This window comes from Salvelinus namaycush, chromosome 12 (assembly GCF_016432855.1).
Source record: "Salvelinus namaycush isolate Seneca chromosome 12, SaNama_1.0, whole genome shotgun sequence".
Classification (NCBI taxonomy): Eukaryota; Metazoa; Chordata; class Actinopteri; order Salmoniformes; family Salmonidae; genus Salvelinus; species Salvelinus namaycush.
The window spans coordinates 5,587,651-5,607,488 of NC_052318.1; the positions used below are offsets into that span (position 1 = coordinate 5,587,651).

At 41.4% G+C, this 19,838-nt stretch overlaps 2 protein-coding genes and 1 pseudogene across 4 annotated transcripts; all 3 read left to right on the top strand.

Moving 5' to 3' along the window:
- Positions 1–515: 515 nt before the first annotated feature.
- LOC120056840 (heterogeneous nuclear ribonucleoprotein H-like) lies at positions 516–7,260 on the top strand. 3 transcript variants are annotated; one of them, XM_039005076.1, is made up of 11 exons: positions 516–576; positions 2,052–2,163; positions 2,276–2,431; positions 2,566–2,709; positions 3,282–3,420; positions 4,400–4,596; positions 4,836–4,942; positions 5,041–5,176; positions 5,315–5,398; positions 5,547–5,642; positions 6,578–7,260. In XM_039005076.1, exons 2-11 carry the CDS (start codon positions 2,079–2,081, stop codon positions 6,667–6,669), a joined length of 1,236 nt encoding a protein of 411 aa, XP_038861004.1. In that variant the 5' UTR covers positions 516–576; positions 2,052–2,078; the 3' UTR covers positions 6,670–7,260. The 3 variants fall into 3 exon arrangements, with proteins under 3 accessions (XP_038861004.1, XP_038861005.1, XP_038861006.1); XM_039005077.1 differs by having other exon boundaries at positions 4,400–4,587; XM_039005078.1 differs by having other exon boundaries at positions 6,574–6,657.
- A 671-nt stretch (positions 7,261–7,931) lies between these two features.
- Positions 7,932–10,823, top strand: LOC120056424 (proheparin-binding EGF-like growth factor). Its single transcript, XM_039004583.1, has 6 exons — positions 7,932–8,356; positions 8,708–8,911; positions 9,106–9,280; positions 9,388–9,543; positions 9,664–9,751; positions 9,868–10,823. Exons 1-5 carry the CDS (start codon positions 8,311–8,313, stop codon positions 9,734–9,736), a joined length of 654 nt encoding a protein of 217 aa, XP_038860511.1. The 5' UTR covers positions 7,932–8,310; the 3' UTR covers positions 9,737–9,751; positions 9,868–10,823.
- Positions 10,824–11,288: 465 nt separating this feature from the next.
- LOC120056747 lies at positions 11,289–16,489 on the top strand (annotated as a pseudogene).
- Positions 16,490–19,838: the final 3,349 nt, after the last annotated feature.

A 19,838-nucleotide genomic window follows, 5' to 3' on the forward strand; every position in this document is an offset into this window, starting at 1 on the left:
TAAAAAAAATGTTTTTATGTGAATGTCTGATTTCACAATCTGTTCATAACCATGGTTATCAACTGCACAGCATAAATGAAACGCAAATGACAGAATATAGATAAATAGTTGTGGTAGCAATTGCAGAGAAGTACTTATGTGTACGAGATTTTACTGCAGATGAGTTTCAATGTGTGTTGAACGATATTGTCCCGTCCTCCCAGGCAGCCGGCCTGCTGTAGGATCAGATAGGGCCAAGTAGTGGGATAGTGGTGAGGTTTTAATGGGCGTAGGGTTGGGTAGTTGGTAGGGCAATCGTTCTTTCCATTTCCCCGTCCTATTTCCCTTCCCTTTTGTGTCACATAGTGTAATTAATTCAGACGCCAGAACAGTAGGCAGATACACAGGGCCAGATAAGATAAATAGATTAATAGGGAGTCCTCACACTCCAGTACAGGAGGTGGCGGTGTATGCACCTTTCAGTTGGTTGCGATCCGCCAATACATATTCAAAGAAGAACTTCGCAATCTTTGTTTTGCGGTTCCGGCATTGTAGGAACATTAGCCACGCCGAACACCCGACTAGAAAAGACATCAGGTATTTTCATTTCAGTGGTCGCATTCTATTAAAGCCGAAAGGTTAGCTAACTCAGGTTTCAAGTATAAGCATTTATACATTACTTTTCTAATTGCAGACTGACCTCGATTAATGAACGGGTCGCTTGCTAAGCCGTGGTAGTCTTGAGGCCTGCGACGTCTTTGTCTGCGTGCGGATAGCATGCTTTGTGTAGCTAGCTAGAAAACTACCAACATTGTTGCTGGTTTTGTAGATTATAATTCGGGCATTTAGTCGCTAACTATAACAGACGTGCAAGATAATTATACGTCTAAACTCATAATCTAACTAGCTATCTAAGGTTACCTACTCATTCATTGAAATGTTACCTAGCTAGCTAACGTCAGCTAAATACAACCTCACATTGGCTCTTTTTTAGGCCAGCCAGAGATTGGTATAGGAGCAGCCCATCCAAATTAAAAATGACTGTTTAGCTAGCAACTCAAATGGCCATGCCATTGATACAGGAGTTTAATAGACTCTGATGTAAAATATTATGTATTACAGTTTGCCTATGTAGTAACAGCTAGCTAGTGATTCCGAAATTAAATTCATTCAGATTCTGCGTTTCCCGGGTTCTGATTTGAAGATGTATTGACTGGTGAGTTCTGGCTTTACCTCCCAAAATGGCTCCCGCCTGACCCGTTTGTTCTCCTTGATAGTCAGCTGTGGTATAGCAAAGTCCCACACTCTTGCGAGATGGACAAACATTTTATATTTCGAGAACGCTAAACCATGATCCTTTTTAATATGGCCAGTTATCGTCAAATCTGCAATAGGAGACTTTTGGGCGAATGGACCAAATTCACATAGATGTTTTGTCATTCTCATTAAACAAGCATAAGAAGCGGTAGATGTGTTAGATTTGCGTTATTTCTATGCTTCCCTTTAAGTTTAATTTGCGCATGTTTTACTTTCGTTTTTGTCCAACTGAAAATACAATATGTTTGGTTATGGAAAAGAGATTCAAACAGTGGTTTAGATGGAATAAGGATTCTCTACAGTATACTTGTTTGTCACCATAAACTGAAATTAAGCTAACTATTAAAATTTTAGCAACCAGGAAATGGCGGAGTGATTTCTGCATAGTGCATCTTTAAACGCTAGTTACCCATCTAGATGCATTGACTGTATTGTACTGGTATGCTAGATTAAGCTGCGGGTCATTTATGTCTGATCGATGGTTGTGGGCCGGAATTAATACTGATAATATTATTTGTACACTGCAAATTGTCCACAATTAAGCACAAAAACACATTTTATTTGTAAATAACAATTACATACCTTAATTAAACAATTTTTTTGCTGAAAATCCTGGTGATATATTTTTTTATACCCAAAACAAACAACCCTCAAACAGAGGGACCTAAAAAGATCCCTCGCTGGTATGTTTTGGCCCGAGGGCAGCTTGTTGCCGACCCCTGATGTATAGTAGCTTACTTTGACTGTCTCTCAAGCCAGGGCTGACCGATCATAAAATAACCATGGCAGATGGAGAGGGATTTGTGGTGCGTATTCGTGGCCTTCCCTGGTCTTGCGCTGTGGATGAAGTGGCAAGATTTTTCTCTGGTAAAAAAAACAAACATGGATACTTATTTTTTTTTCTCCCCCTAATAAAAACAAAGCCTGTAAGTATATCGTAAGTTTTTCAGGTGACTAAATTGGTGCAATAATATTCCAGATTGTAAAGTTGCAAACAATGGGACAAGCATCCATTTCACCTACACTCGTGAGGGTAGGCCAAGCGGCGAGGCCTTCGTAGAGCTGGAGTCAGAGGACGACCTGAAGATTGCAGTCAAGAAAGACCGAGAGACCCTGGGTCACCGATATGTGGAAGGTATTCATTAATTTTGTTTGTCTTCTGATTCCAATAGTATCTTGAATTATGATTATCTTCAAGGTGATTGTGCCAACAGGTTCTGATATGAGATTAGATGCTAAAGAATCCACATGTTCTGTTTTCTGTCTCAGTATTCAAATCGAACAACGTGGAGATGGACTGGGTCATGAAGCACACCGGTCCAAACAGCCCAGAGACTGAGGGGGACGGGCTTGTGAGGCTGCGTGGCCTTCCCTTCGGCTGTAGCAAGGAGGAGATTGTCCAGTTCTTCTTAGGTGTGTTTGGTGCCCTTTGTCCTCCAGTCCAATTAAGATTATCACCCTCAGTTGATATCAAAATAGCTTTGAAAATACACTGCCTGTAGTTCTAGACTTGGCTGAAGGAAAATTCTTATCTTAATGGCCTCTTGACATTTAATTGGGATCTGATCTCTGTGATATGACATCACTATGATAGTCCATCAGAACTGAGACTTAATTAGAGCCAAGATGGATACTTCTGTTTTGGATTAATCTTACATTAGTCGTCCACTCAACCATAGCACCACTCTATTAATTGGTGCAAACAAGCACTAACTTCATTTCTCCCTACTATTCTATGGGTCCCTTTTTTATTTTATGTTCCCAGAATGAAGTACAAAAAACAGTAAGTAAATAAATTATACAAATGCTGACAGTCATCTGGCACGCTGTTCATAAGGTTATTTTTCATAGGGTTCTCGTGTCTGATGTGTTTTTTTCCCCCCTTTTCATTTTGTTATTTTTGAAGAAAAAGAGCAACAACTCTGTGAATGGGCATGTGATTTAATATGTCCCCCCCGCTGGGGTTATCTGTCCTTGGGTTGAAGGGTTGGAAATCGTGCCAAATGGGATAACATTGCCGGTGGACTTCCAGGGGAGGAGTACGGGGGAGGCCTTCGTGCAGTTTGCTTCACAGGATATAGCTGAAAAGGCTCTAAAGAAACACAAGGAAAGAATAGGGCACAGGTGGGGATGGATGGTTGGCTGGCTAAGCTGCTTTTCTTATGGTATTCACCTGTTACCACAATCGTCTTCTGTGGTAATGACACATGCCAAGAACCTGCACATGCTACAAGGACCATTCATACATGTATCCATTTCAGATCATCGCCCATAGTCTCTTCGAATTCAGAGACGCACCTCGTATTTTTGGGCCAAAACATACCTTAGTGCTGAGTGATTGTCCTGGACTTGGTTTTGTGAGGAAGTTTTCGAATGACTTCCACTCAAAGGTGTCAGGAAACACCTTTTGTAATGTAGATGGAGAATTCAGAATATACATCACTAAACTGGGCCAGATACAAATAAAATGCTTTTCATCTACCCCCCCCAAATCCAGTTAATTTTGAATCGAATTTAAATGTGTTCTCTAAAAATGGCACCTTGACACCATGGTGTTTTTGCCCAAGATGGTACCAGTTTTCACTCTGCACTAATCCACAGGCCCTCATGGCACACAGATGTAACTGAGACCCAGTCTTCCTTGGGCCATGGATCCTGCAGTCACAAGGAAAGCTTTGATTTTCTGGGGTCAATAATGGCATTTATTTATTAATGGCATAATGGTGACAGTGTACTTCTCTATGGTTCTTTTGAGTAACCATAAGAAAAAGTGTTTCATTTTTCTGGATTTCTCAGTGATAGTTTATTTTAAAAATCTACAGGAAAATAGCTGTAGCATTCCAGTGGCTATATGTCACTAACCCTAACAAGAGAAACCTCAATGTTCAGTCAGTGAAAGTCACAACTAATTTGAGACATTACTTCTTTTATAGATATTATGATTGACATGCATGGATGTGAGTAACAGGATGGAAATGCTACAGTCCTATGTCCTTAGTGCTACCTGATTTTTGTTTTGCTCGTGTACAGTACTCTCCTCAATAGTCGTTAAACAATTTGGTACTAGCACCCTGGTCTAATGCTTGTCTGTGTGCCTTTTTAGGTATATTGAGATATTCAAGAGCAGCAATGCAGAGGTGCGGACGAACTACGAGCCCCCACGCAAAACCATGGGCGGCATGCAGAGACCAGGCCCCTACGACCGGCCCGGTGGTGGAGGCGGCCGCGGCTACAACGGCATGAGCCGAGGAGGCTCTTTCGACAGGATGCGTCGTGGGGGCTACGGTGGAGGTGAGGCTGGTGAGAATATAGTTCAGTTCTCTGTCCCTGCCATCCCTCTTCTTCTTTTTTTTCTTCTTCACGTTCTGCTGTGTCTTTGGAAATCACAGGTGGATGGTGATGGGACACAGCAGCATGGGAAAACTTACCATGTTTTTGGATGTTAGAATGCATACTGGAGTTTTGTATATTTCTACTGTATTTGTGGGTGGAACTAATCATAAGCCTTCTAACTCTGTGGACTTTCCGAACGTCTATAGGTTCAGATCGTTATAGTGACAGTGGTTCAAGTTTTCAGAGTACGACCGGTCACTGCGTGCACATGAGGGGTCTTCCTTACCGGGCAACAGAGACTGACATCTACAGTGTGAGTACCAGAACTAGTTACGTAATATACACACTCAGTCACTGACTTGTAATGCTAATTGTTGCCATTCCCCCCCCCCCCCCCCCCCCCCCGTGTAGTTTTTCTCTCCGCTGAACCCAGTGCGTGTGCACATCGAGGTCGGGCCAGACGGGAGGGTGACTGGAGAGGCTGACGTGGAGTTTGCCACGCATGAGGATGCTGTGGCAGCCATGTCGAAGGATAAAGCCAACATGCGTGAGTCTGCAGTAATTTAATGTGCTGTGTGTGGGTCATCATCACTGTTTCTGTCTGGGTAGTTGCATCCTAAACCTTCTGTCTTTTTTAATCCAATCAAGATGTTTGCCTTGTTTCACACTGCCCTCTCTTCCTCAGAGCACCGTTATGTTGAGTTGTTCCTCAACTCGACAGCAGGGGGCAGCAATGGTGGCTATGGTGGACAGATGATGGGGGCTATGGGTGAGTTTTTATGGGAAGTACATGAAGGCATAAAAGTGTATTCTGGGCCAACGGGTGTAGTTCTGTGTGCAGAATCAGTTTGGCTTTAATTGGACATACACCATATTGTTGTAAGGTATTTTATTTGACAGAGTTCTATTTTCCACAGCCAACCAGTCTTCCTACGGAGGCAGCCAACAGATGAGTACTGGTTATACAGGTGGTTACAGCAGCCAGTCCAGCATGGGGGGGTACAATGATTACAGTAAGTTTCAGCTCTCTGCTGCCTGTCACAGGAGAGTTGTTACTAACATTAAGCCACAGTTTCTTTCTTTTCATTTTTTTACTTACCATATCAGATAAGAAAAATTCCTAACCTCTATACATATATTTTACATCCTGGCCCTACATACTTCACGATTTGCATCACTTACCAAAGTATTACATGGGGTCATATATGCTTGGAAAGCGGAGATGTCAAAAAGTTAACATTGCTGGAGACACATTGCCATTGTGGAGACAGCGTCCCGTTTACTAGCAAAAAGATTTGTTGTGGCAAATTTAACTAGGGTTTGGAATTGCCAACGTACCTCACGATAAGATATGCATTGCGATTCTCATGATTCTATATGTATTGTGATTCCATACTGTGATTTTATTGCTCATCATATGTCTGTTGCAGAGGGATGAGAAATCCATGATAGCTAGTTTTGATTAGTCATGGAAATAAAAGTGCTAAAAACAAATTGTCTCCCTATGTAAGAAAGTGGAGAATAAGCTATGAGGGAACAATAATGGGTGTTTCGGTGCAGGTACAGCCAACTAGCTCAAAAATATTGCGATATTGTCAATACAATATATCGTAAAATAATATCATTAGGTAACTATCGATTTTTTTCCCCCCCGCCCCAATCCCTAAAATGAATGGTAAACAACTGAATTGTTTGCCCCACATTTAGCTAAGATGATTAGCTAGCCAGCTAAAATGTTTTAGTTAGCAGTCACGTCTACACTATTTTTAATAACCATGTCAACAACATGTCTCCAAAAAATGACACGGTGTCTCCAATTTTTGTTGTCATTTTACCATTGTGGTGCGCATCCATGAGTATCCACTTTCTATGTATATTTTTGCGTAGTTTGTATTGGAGAAGGTAAGTCTGCGTCGGTAATAATGTTGCTATTTCTTATTCCTGTTAGGTAATCAGAGCGGGATGAGCAGCAGTTACTATGGCAGCAGCCGTGGCTCCGTGGGCATGAATGGCAGCATGGGAGCGGGATGGGGCATGTAGGGGTTCCGGGGGGCGGGCAGCCGGAAAACTAGGTTCTTCGCTGTTGGCAAAGTATGTTCTGTTTTTTTTTGTTTTTTGCGAGTGTTACAGATTCTGTACAGACTGGAGTGGTTCAGCTGTAATGTATGAAAGATGAGGGGAGGGCATGTTTTTACCCAAGCCTTTCTTAAACTTAACTCACTGGAGTCAGTATGTTGTTTTTTTATTTTATTTTGTATTGTGAATCTGAGACCGCATGGGGTGATTGATTTCGGTTCCGCCCTAGTTATACCTGTAGTTAAAGCCTGAATGACTGGATTCTGTTTGAAGCAACGTGTGCTTTTGTAAATATGGTAATCATGACTGCTCCTCCGAGACAAACATTTTCAGCTCCTTATTCATTGTTCCTATAAACTTGCTTTGAGCCGGAGGGATTTTTATAATGTTAAAGAGCATGTTGTAATAGATTTTTTTTTTTTTTTTTTTTAATAAACAGGATATTCTTTTTGGTTGACTCACAAACTGCTAAATGTTTTAAACCTTGTCATAGTTGTCTCATCCCCTCTCACTGTCTTGGTTTTGATTCTATTGGGCATCGTTAATAAACTTGTTAACATATTTTCTCTTGTCATTCCTTTTTAAAGCAATATATTTTGGGGCAATCAGCACGGGCCTGTTTCCCAGACACCTAAAGGCTATTTCCTGTTATAAAAAGAATGCTCATTTACATTTATGTTAGTTCCTACTACCCCATTCTAACACTTGGTGGCGCTGTTGACCTATTTAGCGCATACTTGTGCTTTGTTTTAAAAAAATGGTTAACTAGGCAAGTCGGTTAAGAAGACATTCTTATTTACATTGACGTCCTAACCCGGACTGCGCTGGGCAAATTGTGCGCTGCAAAATACCTCTTTCCTATTCGCCGTACTCTTTTTGGTAATATCCCCCTAACCTAGACCTACAGAAAGCGCACCGGTACTGGTCGACAACGTGCCTGTCAATATGCGCGCGTGGGCTAAATACCGTCCGTTTTATTTATTTGACATATTCTATCAACTTACATTCTCGGACAAATCAGGTTTTTCTAATAAATTAATTATAGTGATCGCTTGAGATTTTGTAAATTGAAAGTTTAAAAAAATATGAATTTTTCTAGCACGTGCATGATTAGGTAGGTATACACTGAATGCTTCCCTTTTTATAGGATAGGCAGTTACAATTGGATAACAGGGTGCATATAACCTGCGGTGGTCGCTGGCTCAGTGCTGCTGGGCTGATCATCACACTAGAGGCTACGGAATGTCAGAAATAATGAAATTAGGATGTCCGCTCATTGAATACTAGGCATAGCCAATATGTAATTTGCCATGAAATTCACACTACAGTATAGGTTCTGCCTCCTTTATTGAAAGGTGTGGCCATGAATCATTGGGAGGCAACATACATAATTGCACCAGTAGGGAAAATGAACAGTTCTTTTCCAACAGTCCGCCCAAGCAGTAGACTGGGATACAGAGGTCACAAGCAGAGAAGCAGCGACACCTTTAGCCTACTGGACAAAGACACGTTTAACTCGGCATAGATCGTACCGTGGAATTTTATATCAAAAGGATTACGCCTCATTCTGAGTGTATTTTCGCTAACTCAAAAAGAAAAACCACAATGAATATTTATCTCAGATTTGCAATTTTTATCGTTTATGGATCAGGTGAGTGAGTCGGCACCAATGACTGGTCTGGATTTAAAACCAAATCGTGACAATGTTGCAGCGATTTGTTTATAGGGGTATATTATATAGGCTAGCCCAGCCGTTCTAACAATGTATAGAATAATCATATTCTTTAGGAATATATAATAGTAGGCTATATGCAATATATTAACATTTATAGCAGGTTTTAAGATGTACAGCCTAATATGTCAAACTATTTAAAGTGTCAATGAACTGGAGTCAGAGCATGTTTCCCCTCTCTCTCTCTTGCTATAGCTTGGGAGGAATTATCCTACTTTGTGTGGCTGCATTCCATCTCATGTAAATAAAGTTTCCTATGTGTGTCTCCAGTGTCTTTCAGGATATCAAGTGGTGCCTCTGCCAATACCATTGACAGGCACGGGGATAAGTCTCCTGCCCAATTAGCTGTGGTCAGTCTCCTCCACAATGATGCGGAAATAAGAGACAACCAGCTAGAATATGACGAGGAATACTATTATGAACATGGTGATGAGGACTATCTGTCTGGGGATTATGAAATGGAGTTTCCAAAAGGTACAGTAGTTTACCAGAGTTTATTTCTAGGTATTCGTCAGCCCCTCCAGTCTACAACGTTTTCAAAGATTCACGTTTTGCATATGGAATGTTTAATACGGAACCTATTTACAATGTATATGGATCTTATCTCTCTGAATCCCAATTATTTGTTGTTAATAAATATATTGTTCCTATCTTCCGCTCATCTCCAGTGGCATTTTCCACCAAGCCGAAAGATCTGCCCGTGGCTCCTTACACAGACAGGACAAGGGAGGGCAAGAGAAAGGGAAAGGGTAAGAAGAGGAACCCCTGTCTGAGGAAGTATAAAGACTACTGCATTCATGGGGTCTGCCAATACCTGAGAGAACTACGAGAGCCATCCTGCATGTGAGCCCCATCCCCTCATTCAGCGCCATATCTGTATTTTGTTAGACACTTATCGTGTGTGTGTGTGTCTCCAAACTCAAGTCACTGTTTACTGTATTTCTTTGTAGATGTTTGCTTGGATACTCTGGTGAGCGGTGTCACCTTTTCAGCCTGCCAGTGACAAAGGAAGCAGAAGGCTACAACAGGACAATAGCACTGGCTGTGGTAGCAGTGGTTGTGTCCTTTCTGTGCCTGACAGTCGTCGCCATATTAATGGCCATCAGGTCAGTGTGCCTCAGAGCTTGTTTCTGTCTTTGGAAAGGTTTGAGATGTTTCAGGATCACCAACTTGCCTCTGTCCTGTCCACGAATAACACATATTGTTTTCCTCCTTTGTCATATCAGGTATCATAAGCAAGGTCAATACAACCTTGAAAATGAGGAGAAGGTCAAGCTTGAGGCGGTCCCATATCCTTAAGAGTTTAGTGACAGAGTGAGTGTCTTTCTATTGCATAATGATTCATGACCTCGTACAGTTTGTCTGAGGCATTGTCATAAAGTTAAGTAAATAGGTGGTTGCTTATTGTTTTTCCATGTGCTCTATTCCAGCTAGGAGGATGACAATTCTACCTCAGTTCATTTTAAGATAAAGTTCATCCCCAAGAGGAAACTGTGGCGACGTAGGAGGAGATGGATTATGTCTACCACGTAGGACACCTGCCCGGCATGGTCTGACAGACTTCCTGAAAGACAATCCGGATAGCAAACCATGATTATATGCGTGGGCCATTTCCCAATTGGAACAGAAATCTCCATTAACTAATTGGGGCATACTAACTTGACTGAAGTCATTTTACATGACACGGAGGAATTAAAACAGACCGAGGAGAGAATTTAGGGAATTTAGATTGTTGTCAGTTGGTGTCACTACCAACGTGACGCTCATCCCTCAAGCTATCGTACAGTATGACAAAAGGGAATTTATTGTGGGCTCTCAGCTGTGTGAAGTTTTCCTTCTCCATCTGAAATGTTCCATTATTTGTAGCAAAGGGTGCCTATGTTTCATTTGGTCTTTGTATGTGGTTTTTACCAGAATTTTCATTGTAGTATTGGTGTATTGTATCAATCAGTCCTTTAAATAATTTATTTATTTAATACTTAAGCGGTACTTATTCCGATTTGTACTTGCTTTTTTATGTTCAGAGTGCACTGGCAGTTTGTTTGTATGCTTCTGTATTCTGTCAAATCTATGTTAATATGTATTTATAGCGTAAAACAACATGCTGCTCATGTTTTGATCTAACATTTTTGGTTATACCAAAATAATAAACCTAAAAAAATAAAAAATGAAACGCAGAAGAAATTGTGAAGGTGAAAAAGCATTCATTATGTACTTGCTTCTATTTCACTGATTGATAGAGTGAGGGTTGAACCATCAATGATGATAGAAATGAAACGTTTTGTAAAAAATGTGAGGAATAAGGACAGAGTTTGATGTAAAACTGCAATTTGATGAAACATCAACTTGAGAAATGTTTTCAGAATGAAAAGGGGGAAAAATAAACACAGCTTTTCACAGTCAAATTACATGTAGTTCTCATTCTTGTAATTTCTTGTTTTATTTTCTTTACTGATGATGAAGTTATATGGATTCGCAAAACACTGTTTTACCTACACTCTTTCTGTTACAATCATGTTTACCAGTCACTGGAGATACTCTGGGAACATTATGTGCTATGATAATAGCCAGTTTATGTGGTTTAACCACTGGCGCCATTTTGGTTGACGGTCAGTAAACCCCCTAGGAAGCACTTCCTGCAGCTGCAGTGGTAAAACAAATCTCTCGATTTAGATAGGATATCACAAATCAGGCTTGGTAAACACATTCTACAGTGACCATCTGTAGTTGAAATACTATAGGTATGGGGGATAGCTGATTGCTAAACAGCTTCCCTATTTTTTTACCTGGACATTTCAATGAATGCAATAATAATAATTTGGCGGGTGCTTATATTTGTCCTATTTCACACATGTACAAGTATGTATTAATACGCATGTGTGAATTGGACATTTGTTCTTTTACACATCCCAACTCTTCCTGAGACACTCTCAGAGAGTGGGGTCAAAGCACTGGTGGATTTACCATTAAGCAGAAGAGGCAATTGCCTCAGGCCTCACATCAAAAAGGGGCCTCATGAGCTGGGCATTAAAATACAAATATATATTTTCAAATTCTCTGCTTGAGGCCCCCTTATGCTCCGCTGAAGGCATAATAAATAAATTAAATCTGTCTGTTTAAGCTAGAGATACAGTATCTGCCTTCCGCATCTGCAGTGAAAGGTGGCCGAGCTACAGCGACGTTTGTCAGACCAGGAGACATCCCGAAAGTCGGTCCTCTCACGAAAACATCTGTAGCGTCCGAACGGCATCACACTAAGATGAGACTCTCACGAACACGATGGTGTTGTCCGTTTTGCTCTACGACCCCCACAAGAGTCACAGTCAATCACATTGTATTTGTCACATGCTTCATTAACAACAGGTGTGGACTAACAGTGAAATGCTTACTTAGGGGCCCTTCCCAACAATACAGAGAGAAAAATATAGAGAAATAATAGAAAGTAGTAATAGATACACAACAAGTAATGATAACTTGGCTATATACAAGGAGTACCAGTACCAAGTTAACGAGTAACGATAACTTGGCTATATACAAGGAGTATCAGTACTGAGTCAACGAGTAATGATAACTTGGCTATATACAAGGAGTACCAGTACCAAGTCACTGAGTAATGATAACTAGGCTATATACAAGGAGTACCAGTACTGAGTCAACGAGTAATGATAACTTGGCTATATACAAGAAGTACCAGTACCTAGTCAACGAGTAATGATAACTTGGCCACATACAAGGGGTACCAGTACCGAGTTGATGTGCAGGGGTGTCACGAGTTGTCTAAAGGTAACCCGGTACTGTGCCGAAAAAATGAAAGAAAGTGAATCGGGTCATTTCCACTTCAAAGGTATACGGGTAATTCCACTGTAAAAATATTTCAGAGCTTATATCTCTCAGATATAGGACAGACAATTCAAAACAACTTCCTTTTGATTACATTTTTGCCTGTTTTTCCAATGTATGAATCTGTTATTTAAATGTATTTCTATGGGCTAATAGCAATAAGGCCAAATTCAATGTTTCATCAAATAATTGTTACATCTTTTTGGGGGATACCTACAGGGGTCATATAATTCCAAATCAAATAGCTAAATGATCCCTGGTTTGACCATCTTAAAACAATTCCATATGTTAACTTAGTAGAAACCCAGCCCTTAGACTCTTGGGGGATACAATACATATTTATTGTATGTGTAGCCCATGTATGTGTAGTGTGTAGCTAAATGTGTAGCTAAATGATCCTTGGTTTGACCATCTTAAAACAATTCCATATGTTAACTTAGTAGAAACCCAGCCCTTAGACTCTTGGGGGATACAATACATATTTATTGTATGTGTAGCCCATGTGTGTGTAGTGTGTAGCTAAATGTGTAGCTAAATGATCCTTGGTTTGACCATCTTAAAACAATTCCATATGTTAACTTAGTAGAAACCCAGCCCTTAGACTCTTGGGGGATACAATACATATTTATTGTATGTGTAGCCCATGTATGTGTAGTGTGTAGCTAAATGTGTAGCTAAATGATCCTTGGTTTGACCATCTTAAAACAATTCCATATGTTAACTTAGTAGAAACCCAGCCCTTAGACTCTAGGGGGATACAATACGTATTGGAGTGCGTTTTCATTAAGGATCTCTCTGTACTTTGCTCTATTCATCTACAAATCATTTAAAAATTGTTTCTTTACTCAGAAAACTGGGTGGGGGGAATAAAACCGGGGTGCCAGTTGGAGAACCCGAGTGGGGTAAAGTACTAAAGTAAAAATATTTTAAAGTACTACTTAAGTAGCTTTTTTGGGGTATCTGTACTTTACTTTAATATTTATATTTTTGACAACTTTTACTTTACTACATTCCTCCAAACATTTTCCTTGACAAACCAAAGTACTCATTACATTTTGAATGCTTAGCAGGGCAGGAAAATTGTGAAATTCACAAATTTATCAAGAGAACACATGGTCATTTCTACTGCCTATGTTCTGGCACTCACTAAACACAAATGCTTCATTTGTAAATTATGTCTGAGTGTTGGAGTGTGCCCCTGGCTATCCGTACATTTAAAAAACAAGAAAATGGTGCCGTCTGGTTTGCTTAATATAAGGAATTTGAAATGATTTATACTTTTACTTTTGATATTTAAGTATATTTTAACCAAATACTTTTAGGGCTTTTACTCAAGTAGTATTTTACTGGGGGACTTTCACTTTTACTTGAGTAACTTTCTATTAAGGTATCTATACTTTTACTCAAGTATAACAATGGGTACTTTTTCCACCACTGGAAACCCTGCCATTTAGGCTACTCTCACATACAGAGAAAATGTGTTCAGCTTTGCTGATGCTGAAAAAATATGACAGCCATAATCATTGAATCAAATGTTTTTATAGTCCTTTTGTAAAAGTGATTCTGGACAGTGGGCAGCTGTAGATGTACAAGGCAAAAACGGTAGGCTAGTTTAGGAACGTGGTTTGTTGTGACGTTCTCGTTGTGTTCAACAGGGCGGCCCCTATAGATTTAGACCCGAAGAAGGTCAAATATGAAACCCTCTTTTCATTATTTTTATTGAATACAATGGTCGAAAAATTTTAACTGTACCGGGGACATGATTCAACTGCTGGGTTGTCGAAAAATATATAAGTGTCAGTTACAACAAAGGAGGGTTGTGCGCTAGCTAGATAACGTTAGCTTCTTAATTCAGCTAGCTAGCTAAACTCGTGGCAGTTAGGTTAGCTACAGATAGTATAACTTTTGACAATTCTTTTCTTGGTTAGATAGCTACATGAAAATTAGCTTTGACACAATTATTCATACCAAGGTTAGACCTACCTAGTAAAACAAAACTAGCTAGCCAAGTCAAAAGCGCAAAGCTAGCTAGCCTGATAGCTAGCTGCAGCAGAGCAGAGAGGGATCATCAATATTTTGACCAGACCTAGGTTCACTATTTGCAAACATTTCAAATACTTACTTTAGCTGTGAAAAACTTGAGCTTACCTGTTGCAATAGAAAAGTCCCAAAATTGTAAACCCCACCAACATCAAAAAGGCCATCAATGTAAAATAAGAATTTGTTCTTAACTGACTTGCCTAGCTAAATAAAGGTTAAATTAAAAATAAAAATAGTATGTGAACTCAGGGCTGATGTTGACACAATGTTGTCTTATTTGTTCATGTAGGCCTTTGCAGAGCTGCAATGGAAAAAGATTGACACACAACAAAAGGTGAAACTGGCAGGTCTTCAGATCGACCAGCTCACTGGCATGAAGAAACATGCCAACCTGACACGTGCAGAAATCAAAACCCTTCCCGGACAACACCCACATGTATGAAGGAGTAGGATGCATGTGAGTAGCACTCTCTGGCTGATTACTGTCTTTATTCACCAAGAGAACACTTCCCATGAAGTAACTTGTTTATGTTGCTGTCACTTAAGATCTTCAGTAGCACAATTATGCTGACCTAAATGTAATCTCATCCTGTCCAAAGATCGGAGCGCAAATCTCACGTCACAATTTTGAAACATAAGCCTGGTTGTCAGGGGAAACCCATTACACATATAGACCTGATGTAGTAAGATCCGAATGAAATTCCCACCACCGTCATGACATAACCAGTCACCTTCCGTGCCTCTTTTACGCTGCTGCTACTCTCTGTTATTATCTATGCATAGTCACTTTAATAACTCTACCTACATGTACACATGACCTCAATTACTTTGACTAACCGGTGCCCCCACACATTGACTCTGTACCGGTACTCCCTGTATATAGCCTTGATATTGTTATTTTACTGCTGCTGTTTAATTATTTGTTACCTTTATTTAAAAAAATTTACTGATCTATTTTTTTACTTAATAGTTATTTTTCTTAAAACTTCTGAAAGCATTGTTGGTTAAGGGCTTGTAAGTAAGCATTTCACTGTAAGGTCTTCACCAGTTGTATTCGCGCATGTGACAAATAAAATTTGATTTGATTTAATTTGAACCCTCATTCACTTTCACTTCCTCTGTGTGTGTGTGTGTGTGTGTGTGTGTGTGTGTGTGTGTGTGTGTGTGTGTGTGTGTGTGTGTGTGTGTGTGTGTGTGTGTGTGTGTGTCGATAAATGTCTGTATCCTTCAATTTGTCTCGATTCCCTCTACTTAGACAATGTCCTTTGTTGAGTCTTGTACAGTTAGTGTACTGTTTTATCCCGAAAACAAGAACGCCTCAGTTTATCATTAGGCGACATCGTGCCCAAATTTAACTGGAATTCAATGTGTGCTCTTATTAATGCCTTTCGCTAGCATGGCAAGGGTTAATGTTGGGTTTACAATGTTGTATTGTAATTTTTTTTTTTACTGTTTTTTAAATGTGACTTCTTGTGAAGGGCTTCTCCCCTCACACCCTGATTTCATGCTTTCCCTCTCCCTCTTCTTTTCCCCTCTCCTCTTTCCCTCTCCTCTCTCCTCTTTCCCCCTCTCTCTTCTTCCCCCCCCCTCTCCTCTTTCTTTCCCTCTCTCCTCTTTCTTTCCCTCTTCTTTTCCCCTCTTCTCTCGATTTTCTTTTCCCCTCCCTCCCCCTCCCTTTTCCCCTTCCCCTCCCTCTCCTCTTTTCCTCTCCTCTCTCCTCTCTCTCTCCCCTCTTTCCCTCTCCTCTCTCCTCTTTCCCTCTCCTCTCTCGTCTCTCTCTCCCCTCTTTCCCTCTCCTCTCTCCTCTCTCTCTCCCCTCTTTCCCTCTCCTCTCTCCTCTTGCTTCTCTCCTCATGCTCCTCTTCTCTTTCCCTCTCCTCTCTCCTCTTTCCCTCTCCTCTCTCCTCTCTCTCTCCCCTCTTTCCCTCTCCTCTCTCATCTTTCCCTCTCTTCTCTCTCAGGTTCATCTTGCAGTCTAAAGAAGATATCAACACACAGCTGACTGACAAACAGAAGACGGCGAATGAGAAAATTAAGGAGCTTGAGGTGCGCAGTAATATTGGCACAGATATGAGTGCGCATAGATCCATACACTGTTAAATATTACGAAGATTCAACCCTTGATATCTCTCCCACTTATTAACTTTGTAGGGTTCTGAGTTGTGGTGGTAATGAGGATATTGAGAACAAGTGACAAACGCTTGGGTCATGCTCAGGCGAACACCTTGCTAAATCTAAGTTTTACATCACCTTTTATACAGTGCATTTGTAAAGTATTCAGATCCCTTGACTTTTTCAACATTTTGTTACGTTACAGTCGTATTCTAAATGGATAAGAAAAACAAAGAATCTATCTACACACAATAACCCATATTAACAAAGCGAAAACAGTTTTACATTTTTGCACCTTACATAAGTATTCAGACCCTTTGCTATTAGACTTGAAATTGAGCTCAAGTGCATCCTGTTTCCATTGATCATCCTTGAGATGTTTCTACAACCTGATTGGAGTAAACCTGTGGTAAATTCAATTGATTGGACATGATTTGGAAAGGCACACACCTTTCTATAAGGTCCCACAGTTGACAGTGCATGTCAGAGCAAATACCAAGTCATGAGGTCGAAGGAATTGTGTCGAGGCACAGATCTGGGGAAGGGTACCAAAAAAAATTCTGCAGCATTGATGGTCCCCAATAACACAGTAGCCTCATAATTCTTTAATGTAAGAAGTTTGGAACCACCAAGACTCTTCCTAGAGCTGGCCACCCAGCCAAACTGAGCAATCAGGGGAGAAGGGCCTTGGTCAGGGAGGTGACCAAGAACCCGATGGTCATTCTGACAGAGCTCCAGAGTTCATCTGTGGAGATGGCAGAACCTTCCAGAAGGACAACCGTCTCTGCAGCACTCTCCAATCAGGCCTTTATGGTAGAGTGGCCAGACGGAATCCACTCCTCCGTAAAAGGCACATGACAGCTCGCTTGGAGTTTGCCAAAAGGCACCTAAAGGACTCTCAGACCATGAGAAACAAGATTATCTGGCCCGTAGGAAACCAAGATTGAACTCTTTGGCCTGAATGCTAAGCATTACGTCTGGAGGAAACCTGGCACCATCTATACGGTGAAGCATGGTGGTGGCAGCATCATGCTGTGGGGATGTTCTTCAGCGGCAGGGACTGGGAGACTAGTCAGGATCGAGGGACAGATGAATGGAGCAATGTACAGAGAGATCCTTAATGAAAACACACTCCAGAGAGCTCAGGACCTCAGACTGGGGCAAAGGTTCACCTTCCAACAGGACAACCACCCTAAGCACACAGCCAAGACTCTGAATGTCCTTGAGTGGCCCAGCCAGAGCCCGGACTTGAACCCGAACTAACATCCCTGGAGAGCTGTGCAGCGACGCTACCCATCCAACCTGACAGAGCTTGAGAGGATCTGCAGAGAAGAATGGGAGAAACTCCCCAAATACAGTTGTATTTAGCGTCATACCCAAGAAGACTCGAGGCTGTAATCGCTGCCAAAGGTGCTTCAACAAAGTACTGAGTAAAGGGTCTGAATACTTATGGAAATGTGATATTTAATTTTTAATACATTTGCAAAATTTTCTAAAAAACTGTTTTTGCTTTGTCATTATGGGGAATTGTGTGTAGATTGATGACGGGGGAAAAAACAATTGAATCCATTTTAGAATAAGGCTGTTTTATTTCATTTAACTAGGCGAGTCAGTTAAGAACACATTCTTATTTTCAATGACGGCCTAGGAACAGTGGGTTAACAGGGGCAGAACGACAGATTTTCACCTTGTCAGCTCGGGGATTCGATCTTGCAACCTTTCGGTTACAAGTCCAACGTTCAAACCACTAGGCTACCTGCCGCCCCATACGCTGTAACGTAACAAAATGTGTTAAAAGTCAAGGGGTCTGAATACTTTGCCGAATGCACTGTACAGTATATGCTGTCAACGTACACAACATATACATTCTCATTGGTGAGTACAGAAACATCTGGTCCTTTTATATGATCACTTTGTGGCTTGGTCAATATAGAAACATGGCTTTTAGGGCTTGTTCTAATCATCGGTACATCTAATCTTCTTAATTTCCTGTTAGAAGTACAGAGTTACCTAACATAGCACACAAACAATGTTTGAGATCAACACACTGCATGTGATGTGTCCAAACAGATGTTACACGTACCTTCTAACCACTAAAGTCATAACCATATCTAATTTTCAATTCATGAATTTCAAGTCACTTTCTGAATTGACCCAAACCCTACTGTAGATGTTGTAGCCACTGCACCCTGTTGTAGTCACTGCACCCTGTTGTAGTCACTGCACCCTGTTGTAGTCACTGCACCCTATTGTAGCCACTGCACCCTGTTGTAGTCACTGCACCCTGTTGTAGTCACTGCACCCTATTGTAGTCACTGCACCCTGTTGTAGTCACTGCACCCTGTTATAGTCACTGCACCCTGTTGTAGTCACTGCACCCTGTTATAGTCACTGCACCCTGTTATAGTCACTGCACCCTGTTGTAGTCACTGCACCCTATTGTAGCCACTGCACCCTGTTGTAGTCACTGCACCCTATTGTAGTCACTGCACCCTGTTATAGTCACTGCACCCTGTTGTAGCCACTGCACCCTGTTGTAGTCACTGCACCCTATTGTAGTCACTGCACCCTGTTATAGTCACTGCACCCTGTTGTAGCCACTGCACCCTGTTGTAGTCACTGCACCCTGTTGTAGTCACTGCACCCTGTTATAGTCACTGCACCCTGTTGTAGTCGCTGCACCCTGTTATAGTCACTGCACCCTGTTGTAGTCACTGCACCCTATTGTAGTCACTGCAGCCTATTGTAGTCACTACACCCTGTTACAGTCACTGCACCCTGTTGCAGTCACTGCACCCTGTTGTAGTCACTGCACCCTGTTGTAGTCACTGCACCCTGTTGTAGCCACTGCACCCTGTTGTAGTCACTGCACCCTGTTGTAGTCACTGCACCCTGTTGTAGTCACTGCACCCTGTTGTAGTCACTGCACCCTATTGTAGTCACTGCACCCTGTTGTAGTCACTGCACCCTGTTATAGTCACTGCACCCTGTTGCAGTCACTGCACCCTGTTGTAGTCACTACACCCTGTTACAGTCACTGCACCCTGTTGCAGTCACTGCACCCTGTTGTAGTCACTGCACCCTGTTGTAGTCACTGCACCCTATTGTAGTCACTGCACCCTGTTATAGTCACTGCACCCTGTTATAGTCACTGCACCCTGTTGTAGTCACTGCACCCTATTGCAGTCACTGCACCCTGTTGTAGTCACTGCACCCTGTTGCAGTCACTGCACCCTGTTGTAGTCACTACACCCTGTTACAGTCACTGCACCCTGTTGCAGTCACTGCACCCTGTTGTAGTCACTGCACCCTGTTGTAGTCACTGCACCCTGTTGTAGTCACTGCACCCTATTGTAGTCACTACACCCTGTTATAGTCACTGCACCCTGTTATAGTCACTGCACCCTAT

Coding starts and splice junctions, on each gene's coding strand:
- LOC120056424 (XM_039004583.1), top strand. CDS start 8,311: ATGAATATTTATCTCAGATTTGCAATTTTTATCGTTTATGGATCAG. Junction 8,357..8,707: donor TTTTATCGTTTATGGATCAG/GTGAGTGAGTCG, acceptor GTGTGTCTCCAG/TGTCTTTCAGGATATCAAGT. Junction 9,544..9,663: donor GCCATATTAATGGCCATCAG/GTCAGTGTGCCT, acceptor TTGTCATATCAG/GTATCATAAGCAAGGTCAAT.
- LOC120056840 (XM_039005076.1), top strand. CDS start 2,079: ATGGCAGATGGAGAGGGATTTGTGGTGCGTATTCGTGGCCTTCCCTGG. Junction 2,164..2,275: donor AGTGGCAAGATTTTTCTCTG/GTAAAAAAAACA, acceptor ATAATATTCCAG/ATTGTAAAGTTGCAAACAAT. Junction 3,421..4,399: donor AAGGAAAGAATAGGGCACAG/GTGGGGATGGAT, acceptor GTGCCTTTTTAG/GTATATTGAGATATTCAAGA.